At 43.7% G+C, this 21,288-nt stretch overlaps 2 protein-coding genes across 38 annotated transcripts in view; both read left to right on the forward strand.

The window, feature by feature from the left end:
* The window catches only part of RBFOX1 (RNA binding fox-1 homolog 1), a 2,478,424-nt gene that overhangs the window by 1,397,809 nt on the left and 1,059,327 nt on the right, over positions 1–21,288 (forward strand). The window lies entirely within an intron of this gene.
* Positions 5,151–7,864, forward strand: LOC135974040 (uncharacterized). The gene is made up of 2 exons (XM_065559919.1): positions 5,151–6,122; positions 7,117–7,864. The coding sequence occupies exons 1-2, from the start codon at positions 5,546–5,548 to the stop codon at positions 7,590–7,592; spliced, it is 1,053 nt and encodes a 350-aa protein (XP_065415991.1). The 5' UTR covers positions 5,151–5,545; the 3' UTR covers positions 7,593–7,864.

Raw genomic sequence — 21,288 nt, forward strand, 5'->3', positions numbered from 1 at the left:
GCTTCAGACATAATGATAAAAGAAATATAGGGACAAATCTTCAGCTAGGGCAGGGGTGGCCAATCTGTGGCTCCAGAGCCACATGCAGCTGTTCAGAAGTTAATATGTGGCTCCTTGTATAGGCACCGAATCCGGGGCTGGAGCTGCAGGTGCCAACTTTCTGTACCCTCATTCCTCCCCCCCCCCCCCCAAAAGCCTCCTGCATGCCAGGAAACAGCTGATCGTTAGGTGCAGGGAGGGAGGGGGAGTCACTGATTGGCAGGGCAGCTGGTGGGTGGGAGAAGCTGGGACCGGGTGGGGGGAGCTGCTGAGGGGCTGCTGACGTATTACTGTGGCTCTTTGGCAATGTCCATCAGGAAATTCTGACTCCTTCTCAGGCTCAGGTTGGCCACCCCTGAGCTAGGGTAAACCTCCATAGCTGCATTGGCTTCAATGGAGTTACCCAGTTTACACCAGCTGAGCATCTGACCCATAATCATTTAGACCAGCTGAATTACAACAGTTGATTTACTATTGACATCAATAGAGAAATGGCAATGCAGTCAAATGGTCTGATGTCATAATCAAACCGTGACCATTTTGACTGCACACTTTGAACTGCATTTAGTTACCCCTTTAAAATAAGCTTTTGTTCATAAAATACTTGTACAAGAGGTACTTGAATCAATGCAGCATGTTTGGAGGAACTAATATAATAAAAATACTGTAATTAGAATAAACAAACAGAATTTGACTGCAGTGAAGGAAGAGAGGAATTTTGCATCTGCTTTTTGATGATCATTTATAATTAGAAACCCAAGGTTGTAAATGGAATTGATATGCTAAATTTAATATCTGGTAGTTTTGTTATTTGGAAATGTATTTTATTTTAAGATTAAATTAGTCATAAATATACAATAGCTTCTCTTCTCTAAAGACTTGTTAACATTTTCCATGTTCAAAATGGGGATTTTTATAATTTTGATTACAGATATGTTTCAAATGAAAGTACTAATTCTGTTCCATTTTACCACCTACAACATAGCTGTAGGATAAATAGTCCATTAATGCAAGAACACAATGAGAATGTTTGCTGAAACATATAGGGCCTGATCCAGATCTGTTGAAATCTATTGGAAATATTCCAGTGATTTCAGTGGATTTTGGCTCAAGCCCATAATCAGTTAAAAAAAATAAACTGAAAAACTTGAAACTCTGTGTGTGTGTGTGTGTGTGTGTGTGTGTGTACACAATATGATTTATCATCCTCTATCATAGAATTGTCTGCAACATTTGTACTAAAAGAAATTAATCTATTTATAGCAAACCTATATTTTTCATTAAAATAGGTATTGTGCGGGGTGGGGGTGGGGGCTTGGAGTGATAACCAAAATTTCCATTTAGTATAACTTTGATTTCTGATACTGGTTGGTAGAACATTTATACATTAGAAAGCATCTCCCATTATCATTGGGGAGAGTAACTACCAACATACTATGTACATTTTTTATCGGAGAACATTTTAATTTAGTGCTGGAAAAGCACTATGTTTATTTATGCCCAGTACCAAAAGGAAAGAAGATTGTTTATGAATGTCAGAAAATCAGAGGCAGTTTTTGGCATAGGCCAGATATTTGTCTGCATACAGTGCCACATTTCTGGCCGTAGGTTGAGGCAGACTGGCTAGAAAACAAGTTTCCTACCTTAGCAAGGAGGAATAGAAGACAGATGGAGATCTAATCAAAGGAAGGAAATGAGATGACTGTGTACTATTTTATTGATTCTAGGGAAATGGACACAAGAAAAATGCCTAGAGCTCCAACACACATAGGGCCAACCCTGCAGCTGATGAGAATATGGAACTGGGTTGGGAGTCTCTGTCTCAAATCAGTCACATCGCTAGGTAGAAAAAAGCAAACAAACCCAAAAATTGTGGGCCAAATTTGGAACCATTTAAACTAGATCTGAATGTGATGGTGGCAAACTCATGCCTCTTTCTTAGAAATAGACATTTTGTGTATGGGGACAGTTCATTACAAAACAATGATGCTATGCACAACTAAGTTGGTGTAGACAAATTGGTCTGGTTTCATGCAAAGTAGCTTAGTCATGTTTGGATAGATGGGTTGGCAGTTTTGAGGTTGTCTCTTACAGGTGCACTAGGGTTTTTTTTGTTTGTTTTTTTTAACTGTTCCTTTAAAAGTAATGTGATAGTTCCTCTTAACACTTGTTGGGTTGATTAAAGTGTTCACTATGTTATCCGCTGGGATAGCAATGATCTCATTTGCAACTGTATATTAAAAATTAGGGATTAGCTAAAAACAGAGGGATGGATCCTCAACTAGTGTAAATTGATGCAACTTAATTGATTTCAAGGGTATTATCCCAATGCATACCAGCTGAGGCTCTAGTACATTGTCTGTAATTCTAGTTCCTGAAAGCACAAAATAATAATGCTTGATAAGTTTCCCCACAAGCCACTATCTTTGTGTAGACAGGACACAAGCAGGAGGAGGAGGAGGAGGAGAAGAAATGTTATGTTGCATTTTTGCTTTGGACAGAAATTTATCATTAATTCTTTAAAGTGCATTGAGATCCTTAAATGAAAGATGGACTGCAGAAAGAAAGTTGTTTTATTATTATGCCAACTCAGACGCAGTCACATACAGTATTCAGTCTGTGTGGGTTTTTTAATCTCTTTTCTGTATGATAAATAATAATACAGGCCTAAAAAAACATGCAGCCAATTAGGACTAGCAACAGAAAGGGACTCAGTGTGTTAAAACTACAGTGAATCTCAAAGGTGCAGCCTTTTCAGAGGTTTCATTGGAGAGCTGGGTGAGGGACAGCATAGTGGCCTCATCATTGCCTTTCTCCCAGCCAAGCTGCTGTACCACCCCAGAGTAAGCTGCCACAGTGAAAAAGAATTTGAATTTAAACTCACTGATGAGAAGCTGAGGTCAGATATAAACATGTTGATAGAGAAAAATTTTACCACTCTGTGTTTGTACAGTGCCTAGCATATTTTGGTTGCTATTGCAATATATATACTAACGAAGATCATGATAGAAGTGTACAACTAAATTATTACACTGAATTTGATGAGCTGGCCGACATGGAGGATAGCAGTGAGAGTGATGATAAAGAGATGGCAATATTAGGAAGTGGAGAGACCACTAAATGCTACAGCTCAGGAGTTATAGGTGGCACCTTTGCCCCCTGTGGTCTTTTTAATCCTTCATTATATTGTACACCAACTTAACATGTTTGCGGTAGGACAGAAGGGTGTTGGTGGTGTGGGAGCAGAAAGGACAGTAGAGAGTGACTGAATCTCTTCTCTGCTCCTCTTTGTCCATTGCTGAAGGAGAAGTCAGAATAAATCCAAATGCCAAATTTCACCATCCAGGAGTCAAAGTCAAAAGAGGTGATATGGCTTTGAGTGGTTGCTAATGACTGCAAATGAACCCACAAAGGTGGCTTTTTGCTTGGTGTGTCAGTAGAGGATTAGAGAACAGTTACAAACTGTGAAATATCTGGAGAACAGATATTGTCTTCTAGTTGTCAAAATTTGGGGTCCTGGAGAGTGGAATGTTGATAGAGTGCAGCGATAGTTGGCATTGCTCCTTCCTATTGATACAGGTGATGAGTGGAAAGGAAACCACCCTTTTCTTCTGAATCTTTCAGCAGCAAATATTGTGTTAATGAAGCAGAATAGTAGCAACACCAGATCATAGTCATTATCTTGCCTCACGGATTCACTCACCCCCTATTAGTATCCTTCCATTGACTACTCCTTTTCCACTTCATAAATTGCAAACAAATTGTATTCACTATCAAAATCCTTCATAGCTTATCCCTGCCCTTCCCATCTGTTTATAAAGACAGAGCCATCGAATCCACCTTCCTTGCATGTTGGTAAATTTTTCTCTCCAGCTTCTTCATTCTTTCTTCCATGCCACCATTGATCTATGGTAGGACGTCCGAATGAAAATCCACATAACTACTATATTGTGTTTTTTTTCCCATACATGTGGAAAGAAAGGCAAGAAGCAAGGATGTAACTTAACTCATCTGGGAAAAATCTGTTAATAACTCGTTATTCCTTCCTTAATTGTTTGCACCTGGTGGAGAGCCCTCCCCACACACCTTGCACAGCCGGTCCCCAGCTTATCACTGGGATCCCATTACCCTCCATTCATATGCAGGTTAAGGAGTGGGAGAAACTGGGTTGTCTCCTCATTGTATCAGTCATTAAGAACTCCAACCTCATTTCTCAGCTTCTTTAGGTGATGTCTTTCCCTAAATCCACATCCAGTTCTGGTTTATCAGGGAATCAGACCCCCAGTGGAATGACATAACAAATAACACCTGCATAGTAGTGACAACCTGAACCTTCCCTCCTGACCTATTCCATCGAGTCCCTGACCTGCTCTAAGGAATGTGGGGGAAAAAATCCTGGTCTGGCCAATCTGATGGTAAGGAGAAAATTCCTTCTTAGTCCCCCAATGCCCACAGCAGACGCCCCCCTCCAAAAAAAACAACAACCCACCCACCAGTCCTATGTTAATCCCGGGAGGGGAGGCATTAATTTGGCATGAGAGTAAGCTCAGGCTGGCAGTAGAGGCTTTATATACCCTCCCCCGGTGCACAAAGGTCAATGGTTTACCTGAACCCCATTGGCTCACCCACCAGCTCAGACGATGTTTTTCCCCTGCACTTCTTGGCCAACTCCCCTTTGTTGCATCTAAGTGTTGCTTCTCATCAGATAAATAGATTATAAGCTCTTGGGAGCGGGGAATACCATTTTATCAAGTGTATGTGTAGTTGTCATGGGGCTCCGGGGTGCAATTCAGATCAGTGAGGGATTGTGTCACCTCTTACCTTGAGTGTCTCACAATGCTTTGCTGTTGTAGCTCCCAGCCTGGGGCACTCACAGTCAGCAACAACATGCAGGTCATACCCTGAGTGTCTGTGTGCTATGCAGCCAGCCCTGATTTGGTAACTCTGACCCCAGCAGCCTGTCTAAAGCCCCACACTGGCTTTTATCGGCAAGGTAACCGCAACACACTCCCAGTCCCAGATTTTCCCAAAACCATGTGCTCTGCAATGGCCAGCCATCTCCTGGACAGTTCAGAGAAATAATAAGAACAGGAGTACTTGTGGCACCTTAGGCCTGGTCTACATTAGGCGTTTATGTCGAAGTTAGCGCCGTTAAATCGAATTAACCCTGCACCCGTCCACACTGCGATGCTATTTAGTTCGACATAGAGGTCTCTTTAATTCGACTTCTGTACTCCTCCCCGACGAGGGGAGTAGCGCTAAATTCGACATGGCCATGTCGAATTAGGCTAGGTGTGGATGGAAATCGACGCTAATAGCTCCGGGAGCTATCCCACAGTGCACCACTCTGTTGATGCTCTGGACAGCAGTGCGAGCTCGGATGCTCTGACCAGCCACACAGGAAAAGCCCCGGGAAAATTTGAATTTGAATTCCTTTTCCTGTCTGGCCAGTTTGAATCTCATTTCCTGTCTGGACATCGTGGCGAGCACAGCAGCACTGGCAACGATGCAGAGCTCTCCAGCAGTGATGGCCGTGCAGTCTGGGAATAGAAAGAGAGCCCCAGCATGGACTGATCGTGAAGTCTTGGATCTCATCGCTGTGTGGGGCGATGAGTCCGTGCTTTCCGAGCTGCGATCCAAAAGAAGGAATGCAAAGATCTACGAGAAGATCTCTAAAGACATGGCAGAGAGAGGATACAGCCGGGATGCAACGCAGTGCCGCGTGAAAATCAAGGAGCTGAGACAAGGCTACCAGAAGACCAAAGAGGCAAACGGACGCTCCGGATCCCATCCCCAGACATCCCGTTTCTACGAGGCACTGCATTCCATCCTCGGTGCTGCCGCCACCACTACCCCACCAGTGACCGTGGACTCTGAGGATGGGATACTGTCCACGGCCGGTTCCTCGGACATGTTAGGGGACGGGGAAGATGAGGAAGGAGATGAGGAGGGCGAGGCAGTCGGCAGCTCTCACAACGCTGATTTCCCCGACAGCCAGGATCTCTTCATCACCCTTACAGAGATCCCCTACGAAGCGTCCCCAGCCGTTACCCCGGACACAGAATCTGGTGAAGGATCAGCCAGTAAGTGTTGTAAACATCTAAACATTTATTTTTAACAAAACAGGAATATTAACAATTAAAAGAATGGGTTGTTCATGATTAGTGTGCCCTAGGCGCTTAACGGTTTAGTAATGGGCAGTGCAAATTTTGAAAAGAAATCTAGCAATGTCCGGTTTTCAGTGATTGTCCTGCACAAGCCGCTCTACTGTTTATTCCCTGCTACTGCAGCTACAGTAAAATGCGGTCTATGTGTCCGGGGATAGAGCAGTAATCCTCCTGGGACATCTCGATGAGGCTCTCCCGGAGGTAACTTGAAAGCCGTTGCATGAGGTTCTTGGGGAGAGCGGCCTTATTGGGTCCTCCGAAGTACGACACGTTGCCGCGCCACGAGATTATCAAGTACTCCGGGATCATTGCTCTGCACAGCAGGGCGGCATACGGCCCTGGTCTTTGGAGGCTTTCCCGGAGCATTCTCTCTTTGTCGCTCTCGGAGATCCTCATCAGGGTGATGTCGGCCATGGTGACCTGCTTTTAATTAGGTAGGGGAATGTTAGTTTTGGGACTGCTTTCCCGTTCCTTTACAGAACTGTAACCGCTGGTTTGCAGCCACGCGGTGGAGGCGGGAGAGGGGCAGCCGAAAGGGATCGTTCCCGGGGACAGCCGCGAGGGGGTGGGACAGGGGCAGAGTTCCCGCTTGCCGGATTGCTGGCAGCAGGGACTGACATTGATTTAAATGTGAAATGAGGCCAGTGGTAATATAAAAGTTTTAAACTGCCACAAGTGTACGGCTTACCATGTCTGCCTGCAACAGAAATTCCGTTGTGCTGCCTCGCTTCTCAAATGTGCTGTTCAAGACCCCAGGCACTGAATGCGAAGGCCGAGAATTCGACCTTGTGCTGAGTGCGCATGTGAAAGGTGCTGTGCATGGTCTTGTTCACAGAGAAAGACTATGTTCTTTGTTCACAACTACATTTATCTTTCTGAGGAATTCACTCCCTTTTTCCCATTTCCACAGCCCCGTCTGCGACTGTCTCACAACCTAGCCTGGAATCACACTCCCAGAGGCTAGCGCGGATTAGGCGTAGGAAGAAGAGGACACGGGAGGACATGTTCTCTGAGCTTATGGCCTCTTCCCAAGCCCAGGCAGCACAGCAGACCCAGTGGCGGGAGAACTTGACCCGAATGCACCAAGCCAACATGGATCGGGAGGAGAGGTGGCGGCAGGAAGACCAGCAGGCGACTCAAACGCTGCTTGGACTACTGAGGGAGCAAACGGACACGCTCCGGCGCCTTGTGGATGTTCTGCAGGAACAGAGGCAGGAGGACAGAGCCCCGCTGCAGTCCATCTGTAACCGCCCTCCCCCGCCACCAAGTCCCATACCCACCTCACCCAAAGTGCAAAGAAGGAGAGGCGGCAGAGTCCCTGCTAAGTCTCACTCCACCCCTGCAGAGAGCTCTAGTAGCAGAAGGCTCTCATTTCCCAAAATTTGAAAAGTTCTTTCCTTCCCGCCTGACACAAGCCCCCGTCCAAGTTTCACCTCCCAATGCCATGTGTAGTTGATAATAAAAAATTCGTTTCTGTTAACTACTGTTTCAATCATGTTCTTTTGGAGGAGGAGGGGAAAGGGGGTTGGTAATTGGACAGGACAGTCTCCTTTGGCAGGGTACATAGTCGGGGGCAGGCACAGCAGCAGGGCACATACACAGTGCAGTGATGCAGTGACTAGTTGCCCCGGTTAGTCTGGGAGGTTGTTTTGATGTAATGTTGGGGGGGGGGGTTGCTCTGTGACTTTGTGGCGGGGGAGGGCAGTTACAGATCTTAAGCGCCGGTCCTTAGGCAGGATGACAGAGCCACACAGCATGGGATCTGTAACCGTCCTCCCCCTGCCACAAAGTCAAATAGACCCCCCATACACACAGTCCCGATCAGGAGGGTTGACAGGCTCCGTTGAAACAAGCATCCCACCACAGCGGAGCCTGTCAATCCTTGAGTTTAGAAGCTGCATTCGCGTCACAACACTACACCCGCCCCGCACCACAGTCTGCGTCCCAGTTTTAAAAAATTCCCGCGAAAACAGTATTAAAGAAAACGGTGTGCTTTAACAAAGTAGAACTATTTTTATTTCGACACGTGTGTTGGAGGGGGGGTGAAGGGGGTATGTAACTGGATAGGATAGTCAACATTACCTGGGTAAAGAAACGGGGGCAGGTTTAGCTTCTCAGTACACAAACTATAAAGTCACAGGTTACCCTGCTCACTCAGGAACTTTGCTTTCAAAGCCTCCCGGATGCACAGCGCTTCCCACTGGTCTCTTCTAATCGCCCGGCTGTCTGGCTGTGAGTAATCACCAGCCAGGCTATTTTCCTCAACCTCCCACCCCGCCATAAAGGTCTCCCCCTTGCTCTCACAGAGATTGTGGAGCACACAGCAAGCTGCTATAACAATGGGGATATTGGTTTCGCTGAGATCACAGCGAGTCAGTAAGCTTCTCCATCTCCCCTTGAGACGGCCAAAAGCACACTCCACCACCATTCTGCACTTGCTCAGCCGGTAGTTGAAGAGTTCTTTTTCAGTGTCCAGGGCGCCAGTATAGGGCTTCATGAGCCAGGGCATTAGCGGGTAGGCTGGGTCCCCGAGGATGACTATAGGCATCTCCACATCCCCAACAGTTATTTTGTGGTCCGGGAAGTAAATACCTTGTTGCAGCCATCTAAACAGACCAGAGTTCCTGAAAACACGAGCGTCATGAACCTTGCCCGGCCATCCCACGTAGATGTTGGTAAAACGTCCCCTGTGGTCCACCAGTGCTTGCAGCACCATGGAAAAGTAGCCCTTTCGGTTAATGTACTGGGTGGCCTGGTGGTCCGGTGCCAGGATAGGGATGTGAGTTCCATCTATGGCCCCACCGCAGTTTGGGAATCCCATCGCTGCGAAGCCATCTATGATCGCCTCCACGTTTCCCAGGGTCACTACCTTTGGCAGCAGTACATCAACGATTGCCTTGGCTACTTGCATCACAACAACCCCCACGGTAGATTTGCCCACCCCAAACTGGTTCGCGACTGACCGGTAGCTGTCTGGCGTTGCAAGCTTCCAGAGGGCTATGGCCACTCGCTTCTGTACACTCAGTGCAGCTCGCAACCGGGTGTCACTGCGCTTCAGGGCAGGGGACAGCAACTCACAAAGTTCCAGGAAAGTTCCCTTCCGCATGCGAAAGTTTCGCAGCCACTGGGATTCATCCCAGACCTGCAGCACTATGCGGTCCCACCACTCAGTGCTTGTTTCCCGTGCCCAGAATCGCCGTTCCACGGCATCAACATGACCCATTGCCACTGTGATGTCCTCGGCGCTGGGTCGCCTGCTTTCTGACAGGTCTGTGCTACTCTCAGACTTCAGGACATCACCGCGGTGCCGTAGCCTCCTCGCCTGACTTTTCTGCATCTGCCTCAGGGAAACCTTTATGATAAGCTGCGAGACGTTGAGAGCGGCCACAACTGCAGCGATGGTCGCAGCGGGCTCCATGCTCGGAGTACAGTGGCGTCCGCGCTGTCAATGACTGGAAAAGCGCGTGAACTGTTTTCCCGCCGGCGCTTTCAGGGAGGGAGGGCGGGAGTGATGGACGGATGACGACAGTTTCCCAAAAGCACCCTCGACTCATTTTGTTACCCAGAAGGCATTGCCGGCTACACCCAGAATTCCAATGGGCAGAGGGGACTGCGGGAACTGTGGGATAGCTGACCACAGTGCACCGCTTCGAATGTCGACGCTATCACCGTTAGTGTGGACGCACAAAGTCGAATTACTGTCCTTAGTGTGGACACACACGTTCGACTTTGCAATATCGATTACAAAAATTCGATGCAAGTAAAATCGAACTACTCTCGTAGTGTAGACAAGGCCTTAGAGACTAACAAATTTATTAGAGCATAAGCTTTCGTGGACTACAGCCCACTTCTTCGGATGCATATAGAGTGAAACATATATTGAAGAGATATATATACACACATACAGAGAGCATAAACAGGTGGGAGTTGTCTTACCAACTCTGAGAGGCCAATTAAGTAAGAGAAAAAAAACTTTTGAAGTGATAATCAAGATAGCCCTGTACAGACAGTTTGATAAGAAGTGTGAGAATACTTACAAGGGGAGATAGATTCAATGTTTGTAATGGCTCAGCCATTCCCAGTCCTTAAGTCCAGTAAGACAACTCCCACCTGTTTATGCTCTCTGTATGTGTGTATATATATCTCCTCAATGTTTATTCCACTCTATATGCATCCGAAGAAGTGGGCTGTAGTCCACGAAAGCTTATGCTCTAATAAATTTGTTAATCTCTAAGGTGCCACAAGTACTCCTGTTCTTTTTGCGGATACAGACTAACACGGCTGCTACTCTGAAATGAGAAATAATAAGGTGCATTTGTTCCTTTAAAGAGACAAAAGCACATCACAGTTTATTAACAGGGGTAAATACACCTTTCCCAGCAAATGCAGCATTGAGTTCGTTTATAGTAAAAAAAAAAAAAATTATTAACAGAACATAGGTTAAGTGATGCCAAGTAAAAGAAATAAAGTTGGAAAGGGTTACAAGCCAATAAAAGTGAAAAGACATACCTAAAAGTCTAAAACTTAATTTAGCAAGGTAGATTTGTTCAAGATGGCTTTTCTCTCTCCACCCGTGAGTCAAGATCTCCTCCAGAAGACCAGAAGTGCTGGTTCTTTTGTCTTCTGAAGTGAAAAAGATTGCCTAGCAGGTTTCTCAGCTATATTCAGTTTCCAGAGACTTCAACCCTTCCTTGGTTGAAGGACCCATCATTCTCAGCTTGCAAGAGGTCTGGCCTCTTGTGTCTGTCTAGTGATGGATACCAAAGATGGCTTCTGTCCTTATTTATATCTTCCTGAGTTCAATGACTTTGTTTCAAGAAGCAGGATGACCTCATGCTGTTCTTCCCTTCTTGTGGGCTTCCCATTACCCTGTATATAAATGGGGCTTCCATGGTTTTGATGTCACCATGCATAATTTGCATAGCAGACAGGCAAATAGCTGCCTTTTCTCCTGTCTGGGAAGGAACCTGTTTCTCCTTGTTTGACCACACTCTTTAAATATCATTAAGTATCCATTCTTCCACATATAGTGTTAATATATATATTTAATTATATCAATCACTGCTGTGTCATTAGCTTTCAGAAAAGACCTCGCTATATATACTTTTATAATGAATTATATTTCATACAATCAGCGGATTCACTTGCTTATCATCAGAGGTCCAGCCCCTTGTCTTTATAGTCCAGCAGACCTTTGAAATGGATTCTTCTGAGGGTTACCTCTCAAAGTCAACTTTATTCAAGATGTCAGGAAGGTGACATGGAGTCTGGGGAGGAAGGAATCTCTTTCTTCACCTGCTGGTGTTTGCTAAAACTGCAAATTGTTCTGTTTCCTACAGTCTCCCCCTTCTTGTTATTTTGATGGCCCTGTTTACTGCTTAAATGTAAATATACCTTCATTGTCTCTGTCTGATGACCAAGCTGGTAGAGAAGCAAACACATTTCTTTGTCCTGGTCAGACCTGTTCGCTAACTCCCTTGACGTGCCTGGTTTAAATACATTATAGTCATAAGTCCAGTATATATCCATAACTCTTAATATACATCACACAAGAATATTAATAATGAGAGAGTTATTAGTTATCAATTAGTATCTTACAAGGCATATTTTGTACAAAGTAGTGTGTAGGGTGTAAACACATGCTTAGCGTCACACTAGTGCCTAGCACAACATGGCCCTTATATCTATTTGAAGCTGCTAGGCACTACCACTTTACAAATACTAAATAATAATCACAGGAAAGATCAGAGAGTCAGGAACAAATTTATGACCCTGCTGACTTTTGGCAAGCCTCTGCAATGCGTATCTAAATTCTGTCAAAACTAGCCTATGGTCATCTTGCTGAATGCCAAAGAGAGAAATATACAGACAGATGATTTATTGCTCTTCTCCTTTGTAGAAGGTGAGGATTTTAGGACACTGATTGTGTCTGTAGCTCCCAGGTGTCAGGTGCCAAGTCAGACTCTTTCTTTCAAAGTTTATCCCTGAAGTGTTTCGAATGCTGTAGACATCAGAGCAATGTTTCTTAGGGTGTTCGGAAGGTTTTTTTTTTTTTTTTTTTAAGTTCTAACTGTTGTGTGTGGAATGCGGTGAGACTGTAATGAACCCATGTGCTGCAGATAATGATGCCAATGTGTTGCATATCATGTTAGGCTGCGTGTTTGTCCACCAAAAATTGGAATCACTGTCTGATACTGATATTCTCCAGTACTGTGATTTTAGAGGAGCTGGGAGCACTGCAACAGATTTAGTGCAGTATGTGAATTTTCAGAAATACATATGCACAGTGTGGCGTGCTGCTAAATACATCTGCAGCTGCTGATTCCTTTCTTGCTAGCCATATTCCCTACCCTGAAACAGGACCCAGTGATGATAACACACATATAATTGGTAGTCTGACACTGTGCTGGCTCAGTTGTGCAAGATCATGTTACCCTCTAGTGGAAGGAAGAAAGGACTTACGTTTAAGTCACAAGACTGTGATTTGAAAAATAAGTTCAATATTGCCAGATCTGCTTCAGATTTCCTGTGTGGTCTTGGGCTAGTTCCTTAATCTCTACTCACGTTAGTATCTTAATTGTAAAATGGGCATAACAAAATGTCACTACCTCAAAGGGGTTTTTGTGAGACAGAATTTAATTAACATCTGTAAAATATTCTGAAATAATCAGATGTAAGGTGCAAGCTTTGTTGAAAGGATACAATTTTCCACTGAAAATGCAGGAGCCAGCATTCCCCTTTTGGTTGCTGCATTTTAACTAATAGCTTTGTAGGGCTTGTTTTGCCAAAACTGAACCCATGTCAGCCTGTGGAAATGAAGAGTGTAAATTTTATTCCCGAGGGCATTCTGTGCCAAAAAAATAAAAATTCTGCGCACAATATTTTAAAATTCTACAAAATTCTGCAAATTCTATTTGTCAAATAAATGTGGAGGCTCCAGCATGGAAGTGGGGAGCACAGGCCACTGACTGCACAGAGGTAGGAGATCACTGTGCAGCTCTCCACAGGACATGGACTCAGTCATGAGGCTGCACCCAACCCTGACACAGCACAAGGACCGGGCCTGTCCCAGAAACACCCCAGGCCCTTGCCTCCTGTGCCAGTTGCACCAAGTGTGGGCAGGCAGGCTCAGCAAAGCATGATCCAAGTGTGCAGGGACTTTGTGTGTGGGGGGCAGATACAGGTGTAGGTTGAGAGGGTTCTGTGTGGGGCAATCTGGGTGTGGGCAGCTTGGTGGGGGATACAGATATGGAGTGGTTCTAGATGCAGAGAGGCTTGTTGGGGGGTTCTGGGTGCAACAGTAATGGGACTCTATAGGGAGATCAAAGTGAAGGTGGTTGGGGTTCAGTGGGGGAGGGGAGGTTTGGGTATTGGGGGGATAGAGCTCGGCAGGGGGGTCTGGGTGTGGGCAGCTCAGTGGGGTGGGGATCCAGGTGCAGTTGATTGGGACTCAGGGGGTGGGGATCAAGATGCAGGTGGCTCATCATCGGTGTGGTCCAGGTGCAGGGGGAGAGGGGTTCATTCGAGGAGTTCTGAGTTCAGGAGGGTAAGGCTCGGTGGGGGGGTCTGGGTATGAGGTGGTCTGGATGCATGTGGGTTGGGTGGGTGGGGGAGAAGCGCTCTGTACGGGGATCTCTCCCCCTGCAGCTGGGGAGCGATTGGTGCAGGAAAAGGGGGGGCGGGAGAGTTTTCAGAGCTTCCTGAAGTTGGGAGAGAAATCTGGGGGTGTGTCTGATCTGGTCCTGGATGCCGTGGAGGGGAAGAGGGAGCCCCATCTTCCCCAGCCCAGCTGGGACTAGCAGCTGAGCCCGGCACAGGGTAGGAGCCATCAGCCAGGTCTTCCCCAGTCCTGTTCCCTGCCCCTCTCTGCCAGATGCCCTGGGGACCCAAAACATACTGCTGGGGAAAGTTGCATGCCCGTTCTTGTGGCTTCCCTTTGTTTCCCCATCAGAAAGTCATTTTTCTGCGAGGAAGCAAAAAAATCTCCGGGGGACATAAATTCAGCAGATGTACAGTGGCACAGAATTCCCCCAGGAGTAAAATTTTGTTTCTCAAAGCCTTGCAAGACTATTAGGAGGAACATGTGGTGAATCTAATGGTTGGGTTAGACAGCCAAATAAAGTTGGGGAGTTTCCTATGTATTTATTCTTCTTTTTCTCACTACGAAAACTATGAATCCTTAATGGGCTGCTAAATTTCCTATGGAACATATGAATATAAATTGCCCTTCTTATAGAAAGATAGACAAAACAACCTCCTCCCCCATAAATTAATAAATACAACTTGATTTTTCTTTTTCCAGATTGATATAAGATCCCCCTCCTGCCTGATAGAGTGAGTTGTGTGTGTCCATTTTGGTTGCATTTCAAGAGTAAAATGCACACACACAGTAATTTGAAACAACATAATTTCCTGCAATGTGTACTGTTCTTATAAAGCAGTGGGCACAGACTGAGGATTAAGAAAAATATTTTTGGTTTTGTGGTCATTTAGTAAATTTAACCTTACAAATTAATGTTTGGATAAATAATTTATGTGCATCCTGCAGGTACACTATTCCTAAAGAATTTACTTCTGCAATCTATGCCATTTCAGAAAACTGCATACATGTGCACAATTTCAAATTTCATAATATTTAAATTAATGAGGTGACATTCTCACCTAGAAATTATGTAACAGCTCCCTACCCTCACACAATATGTATACCAATCTGGCTCAAAATCACACTTTGGCAGGCCCCAAGATGGGCAGGGAAATGGGAATGAATCTTCCCTTCAAACCGTAAACTGACTGACATGTAAAGAGGCTTTGACAGAAGGGTTTGAAACTCACCCATCTGCAGAATGGTCAACATCTCCCCAAGGATGGGGCTTTTGGAAAAGGAGCAGAAGTCCTTAGTCTCTCATTAGATATGTAGAGCTCCCATCCTCTGAAATACACACAGACACTTTTTCATTTTTCAGGTTTGTTTGCTGGGATCTGGTAATTTATTTATTTGTTTGTTTGTATTGCAATATATATGCACTGGTTGCAGCTTCAGCTCTGTCTCTGAGTATGCTTAGGGATCATTGCCATATTTTATTTAGGGTAGGATATTTTCTACAAAAAGTTTCCACCACAGATTACCAGGGGTTTTGGTGCATGTGTTTTGCCATTATCTAGAGCTTGGGTTTTCACAACCCACTGGGGAGGGGGTTCACGAACATCTATGGAAGAGGTCGAGAGCCACTGTTCTCAGGTATTAGGTAGATTCTATTTGTTTTTTTAGTGTAACGTTACAGAGGAACCTGGGTGTTGACACAGGGCGATGAGACTTCTTGTCCTGACACACACGGGTTGTGGAGCAGCCAATATATTGCTCTCATTTTAGGAGTGGCTGGTGGCCTCTTTCCTTTTGATGCCTTTAGATTTCATTGATTGTATTAAACCTGAGTGCAAGGATGGAAACGAAAGGCATGTCTATGCTTCAGTTAAAAAACTCAGGCTGGTTCATGCCAGCTGACTCGGGCTAAGGGGCCGTTTAACTGCAGGGTAGACATTCAGGCTTGGGCTCTAGGACCCTACAAGGTGAGAGAGTCCGGAGAGCTCGGGCTGCAGCCTGAGCACGAATGTCTACACTTAGTCCAAGCCCCTTAGCCCAAGTCAGCTGGCCCAAGCCAGTCATGGTGTCTAATTGCAGTGTAAACATACCCTGAGTCATGCCATGTGATGCAGTGAGAGTTAGGATAGGGGAAGAGGCTTGCCATAGAGGTGTAGGCTGAAGGTCCAGTTTTTCTTGTAAGTAAAAGATCTTTTGGCATATTTTGGTTTGGTGAGCTGACTCCTATTTGATTTGGGGCCTGTACTGGTTCTATCATACTGTGGGCCAAAAGGTAAATCATTGGACCAAAAGGCACTATGTTGGGCTGTGTTTTTTACTGTCAGATAAAGAGGGAAGTATATTCAGTCTCATTTTGCAAATATGTTTAATAAAGTTTCAGAGGAAATTTAAACTACTTGGAAATGTGTGGTGGTTCAATTCCCTGATCATTTGGGAGCATTGCCATTGTATATTATACTTACAGGGATATTGTAGCATTATAAAAATGGTGACTGATTTATATGATCTATGTAGTTCATTTTGTCAAGTATAAACAAATAATCCTGTGCTTCCAATTGAATAAATCCTGAAAAGCTATCTTTTTTGTAGGCTAACTTCCTTAAGGTTGGGTTTTTTTTTCCAGGTTGTTCTAGTTTATTTATTTATTTATTTTAAAAGGAAGTCTTTCAGTCATTTTAATTCCCTAATGTATTTAGTATAAGCATTGTAAAATTCAATTGTCTTCAATAATAAAATTCATTTTGGTAGATCCTCAAGTAATTTGTTTTTTTGGAAGAAGTCTTTATGAAACCTTTGTGCCGTTCTCTTATTTAGAGGACGACCTTCAGTACTGATAGCATTTTGTCATAGTGTACTTTAAGTATCCTTTCATGACTGACAGCACTGTTTAAATAATGAATTGTCTATCAGTGTACTTAAATGGAATATGAGTGGACTAATTTCCTTATAAATTCGGAAACTTCACTGAGTATTCTACAAGGACAAATCTTCATTGATTCTGGGTTTGTTTTTTTTTCTGATTCCTATAACCTTTCTGGAGGTATTCTGAATATTTTTCTCCAGTAGAAACAGAGTATCGGTAAACAAAACTTTAAATGACTTAGTCTTGAAGAGCGTCTTTTTATAAGTTAATCATTCTTTAGTGCCTTTAAAAGGTTTAATGGAATAAAATAGTTCCAGGATTTTAGGCAGAACAACTCTAAATGGCAGCCAACCGAGAGCCACAAAATACAAAGAGAACAGTAAGAAGAGAGAGAACATATTTCACTTCTTTGTACACGTGTGCATACGTTCATAGTCTTCATGTAGCTCAGATGGAACTAATAGGAACAATGTATAAACTACACAGTAGTTTATAATACAAGAATCTCTGATATTTTGTATTGTGTGTCTCTCTTCAATATTTTCCTTCTCTTCAAAAAATCACAGAGCAGAAAGCATTTTTTAGACTTGGCTAAAAATTACCTGTCATATGCAGATGATTGTACAATATGTGCCAAGAGCCTACTCAGAGACAGTTATAGCAGATGGCAGAATTTATGTTTCATGTGGCATTTGTTTAAATGCGGCTATCTCTAATATTTTTCTATACGTATTAAGCCAACTTTACCTTTAAAGAGTCATTAACACTGAATTCACTACTTTGTGACTCTCTCTGCCAAAAATTTTGTTGATGAGACTTAGCTTTCTCATTGCAAGATTAATAGTTGGTTTGACATGGCTAAGGGTTATATATCACCAGTTTGAAACTTCATAGCATGACTGGCCAATACATCTTCATCCAGTTCTATATAGGATGCTTTATGAAGAGTAAAGTATAGGTTATATTCTCAAATTGATGTATAACTCTCATTGAATATTAATTTGGCACCAAGATGAGAATATACTACTAAGACTACAGTAGTTCTTCATGCTTTGAATCTTAGACTATTAAATCAACAATTTGAGGCATATTTGAAACTATAAACTAAGTCACCTGCTCTACTATGGATGCATTGGGAGTTAACCTGGATAAACCCCTGTGACTCTAATGTCAGAAAGTTAATCTTCTGCACATTAGCGAGACAAGAAACACCTCAGAATTCGTATCCAAAAAACTCAAATGAATCTGAGTGATTTTATTAGTAGTAAGATTATTTTGTATACTTATAAAAGTACCTTGCATCACAGGATCTTTGTTTTGACCATCACAATACACTTGTGCTAAAGGAAACCAATATACTTCATACATAGATAGGTAACCTGAGATATGGAGAAGTTAAGTGACTTTATCAGTGTCACAGTGAGTCATTAGGAGTGTCAGGAACAGAACCTAAAATACTTGGTATTAAATCCTGGCCCTGCATTGAAGTCAATGGAGCCTGGATTTCATACTCATTTCCAGTCTCTGGAATTACTGGAACGTATGTGACATACAGATTCAATTGCAGGAATCTTTGCCATACATGTTCATGCTTACTCTTTGCCACAATTTAGTTTACCATCATTCATAGTTTTATATTATTTGGATCAAACAAAAAAGGGAAAGATAATAGTGTTGGCAATAACATAATAAAACACTGTTAGCCCCCTGATTTTTTATTATAATCCCAGTAGTGTATTGACTTCGTAACTAAAAGATACGCAAGTCCAGAAGCATAGTAAACAATGAATGGTCAATAGCAAAGGATGCAGGATACTGCAGAGAAATATAATATTGCATAACATGAAAACTTCAAAAGGTACTAACACAAAAGCTAAAATAAATAAAAATAAAGTACGACCCAATTCGGAAAACATTTGCTCCAGAATACTGCTTACTACTGGGAGTATTCCCATATAGGTCCACTGGAGTTTTGCTAACGTAAGGACTACAGAATTTTCCCCATACATTGGTTCTTCCCTACAAAAATAATCTGTCATGCTTGTTTGCATCTATTAGTGCTTATCCGAGGTCTGCAATATTAGATTAATTTCTACAGAATATTAAAAATAAAAATACTCCCTTTTAATGGCATACCTAAATCATTGTCCTATCACAATTAGTGCCTGGCAGGGTAGGGGAAAATATGATAGTTTGAATTTAAAATGCAGTAGATATCAGTAAGAGTGTACTCTTATATGTAAAGGCTTTGTGTTTTTCTTTTTTCTCAGTGAAAATTAATATCCATTACTACAGAATTAAATTAATGGGAATTAAATGGTTTTTTTTAAGATCTACTCTTTGGAAGTAAGTATTAAATATCTCTATTGCTTTAAAATGCTGTGATCCTGGAAATCCTTTGAAAGTTTGAAAGTTTTAACAGTCTAATTGCCAGCAAGAGGCGAGTAGAGAGATGATCTGAAGAAGTCATTGCTAACTCTCTGTCCTTTTCCTAGTGGGCTGATATGTACATCACCAAACTCACCACCCTAATAGGCACAGACTAGGTGACAGTCTCAACAGAGGCCATGGATTTAATAGAAACAGAGACGTTTACCTCTTGCGATTGTACCTCAAAATGTTAGACTAACACAGCTTGACAAGATGGCATTTAACATCTCTGGGGATAGACAGAGGACTTAGGTCTCCACGTTCAGCATGTAACTCTCTAAATTATATCTGTTATATTAATAAACCAAAAATATGATTCTTTGTATATTATGAGATAAATTGTCCACTACTGTTACATGGGGGGGGGGAGAAGGTTTTTACCCTTTGGATCCCAGCTGTAGAGGCAGAGAAGAAGATAGCACTTGAATGACTTGCCTAATCCACCAGAAATCCCTGTCTAGGTGCTGTGTAGGATTTGGACAACTCACTCTAAGAATGGGATGGGCAGGGAGCAGGTCTAAGTGCTAGATACTTTCCTTGACAACATAATAGAAATACAGTGGACTCAGGGCCGGTGGAAGGATGTTTTGAGCCCTAGGCGAAACTTCTATCTTGCGCCCCCCATCCCCGAGCCCCTGCCCTGAGGCGCCCCCCCCATGGCAGCTCCCCCCCTTCGCCCTGAGGCGCCCCCCCCCGCGGCAGCTCCCCACCCCCTACCCTGAGGCACCCCCCCCGCCCCAGCTCACCCCTGCCCCGCCTCCTCCCCGAGCACGCCGTGGCTGCTTCACTTCTCCCGCCTCCCAGGCTTGCGGTGCCTAAGCTGATTGGGGAGCAGCCACGGCGTGCTCGGGGAGGAGGCGGGGCAGGGGTGAGCTGGGGCGGGGAGTTCCCCTGCGTGCTGTCCCTCCCCCCCCTTGCTGCAGGCAGCCCTCCCCGCGCTCCACTGCCCCAGCTCCCTCCGCCTAAATGCCGGCAGCGACCGGGGCGGCCAAAGATTCAGCCGCCGCGGTCGCTGCCGAAGAAAATGGCGCCCCCAAATCCTAGTGCCCTAGTCGACCGCCTAGGTCACCTAAATGGTTGCACCGGCCCTGAGTGGACCCTGCAGCTGTTCAATGATGGTCACCAAGGCTGGTTTATAAACTAGAACAACACATGCTTACTTAATGTATTGCATAGACTAGTTAATATCATAAAAATAAACCTATGTACTTTCACTGAAACAAAGAGAAATTCATCACAGCAGCACATTTGTTCCAGTGGTTGTGTGTGTAATCTTTGAACTGTTGTTAGTTGCAGTTTTTTTCAAAAGATGGACTGATCTTGGGAGGCATTTGAAATGGAAAATAGAGTAGACAGTATTTGTTGAAATTGGGATAGATCTATACATTCCGTTTAGAGTATTGGTGTAACAGTCCTCTCCCTATTTCCTTTTCTCTTTAGTTCACAATGGATATGCAGTGGGACACCCCCATTACCATGCAGAAAATCCCACAATAGATTTATTTTAGATATAGCTACTTCGTGGCTTCCCTGAGGAGAGCCAAATGAATGTCTGAGAAATATTTTCCCTCTTTTTTCCATCTCTTCTTTTGGTTAGTTGCTTTCTAAATCAGTTTGCTCAGTAGTGTTGCATTCTTTTCCAAAGAGACAAGTTTCCCTTGCAGTAAAGCAGAAAAACGATTTTGTTTTTATCCAAGATATCTATTGCACTCCCTCCAAAATGATCTTAATTGGCTGGGAAAAGAGCATGAAAATTATACCTAAAGATCTGAAATATGCTACAAATGAAAGAAAAAAATGCAAGAAGATTCAATGATTTAAGAATTTTTCTGATTTTTTTAATAAACTCAGACATATAATTTTGATATCTAAAAGGATTTATGCCATTACACATGAATAAACATAATATAGGGTGAAATCCTGATTCTGTTGAAATCAATGAGAGTTTTGCCATTGACTTCAAGGGTGTCAGGTTTTAACCACAGAAGCAAAATCAGCTTTGGTATAAGTGAGTGCAAGTCTAATGATGGAAGCTGCACCCATTTGCTCTGGGGCACAGTTTCTTTCATAGTCTCTTCTTCTTTAGGGTTGGTATTTGATTTCCTTTCAGCTGAGATTTTTTTCACTTTCTTTTGTCCTGCTCTGATAGCTAGTGAAGTGCTTTGCAAGTCTGTGATAGGTTTTTGAGA

This window comes from Chrysemys picta, chromosome 10 (genome assembly GCF_011386835.1).
Source record: "Chrysemys picta bellii isolate R12L10 chromosome 10, ASM1138683v2, whole genome shotgun sequence".
In the NCBI taxonomy this organism is placed as follows: domain Eukaryota; kingdom Metazoa; phylum Chordata; order Testudines; family Emydidae; genus Chrysemys; species Chrysemys picta.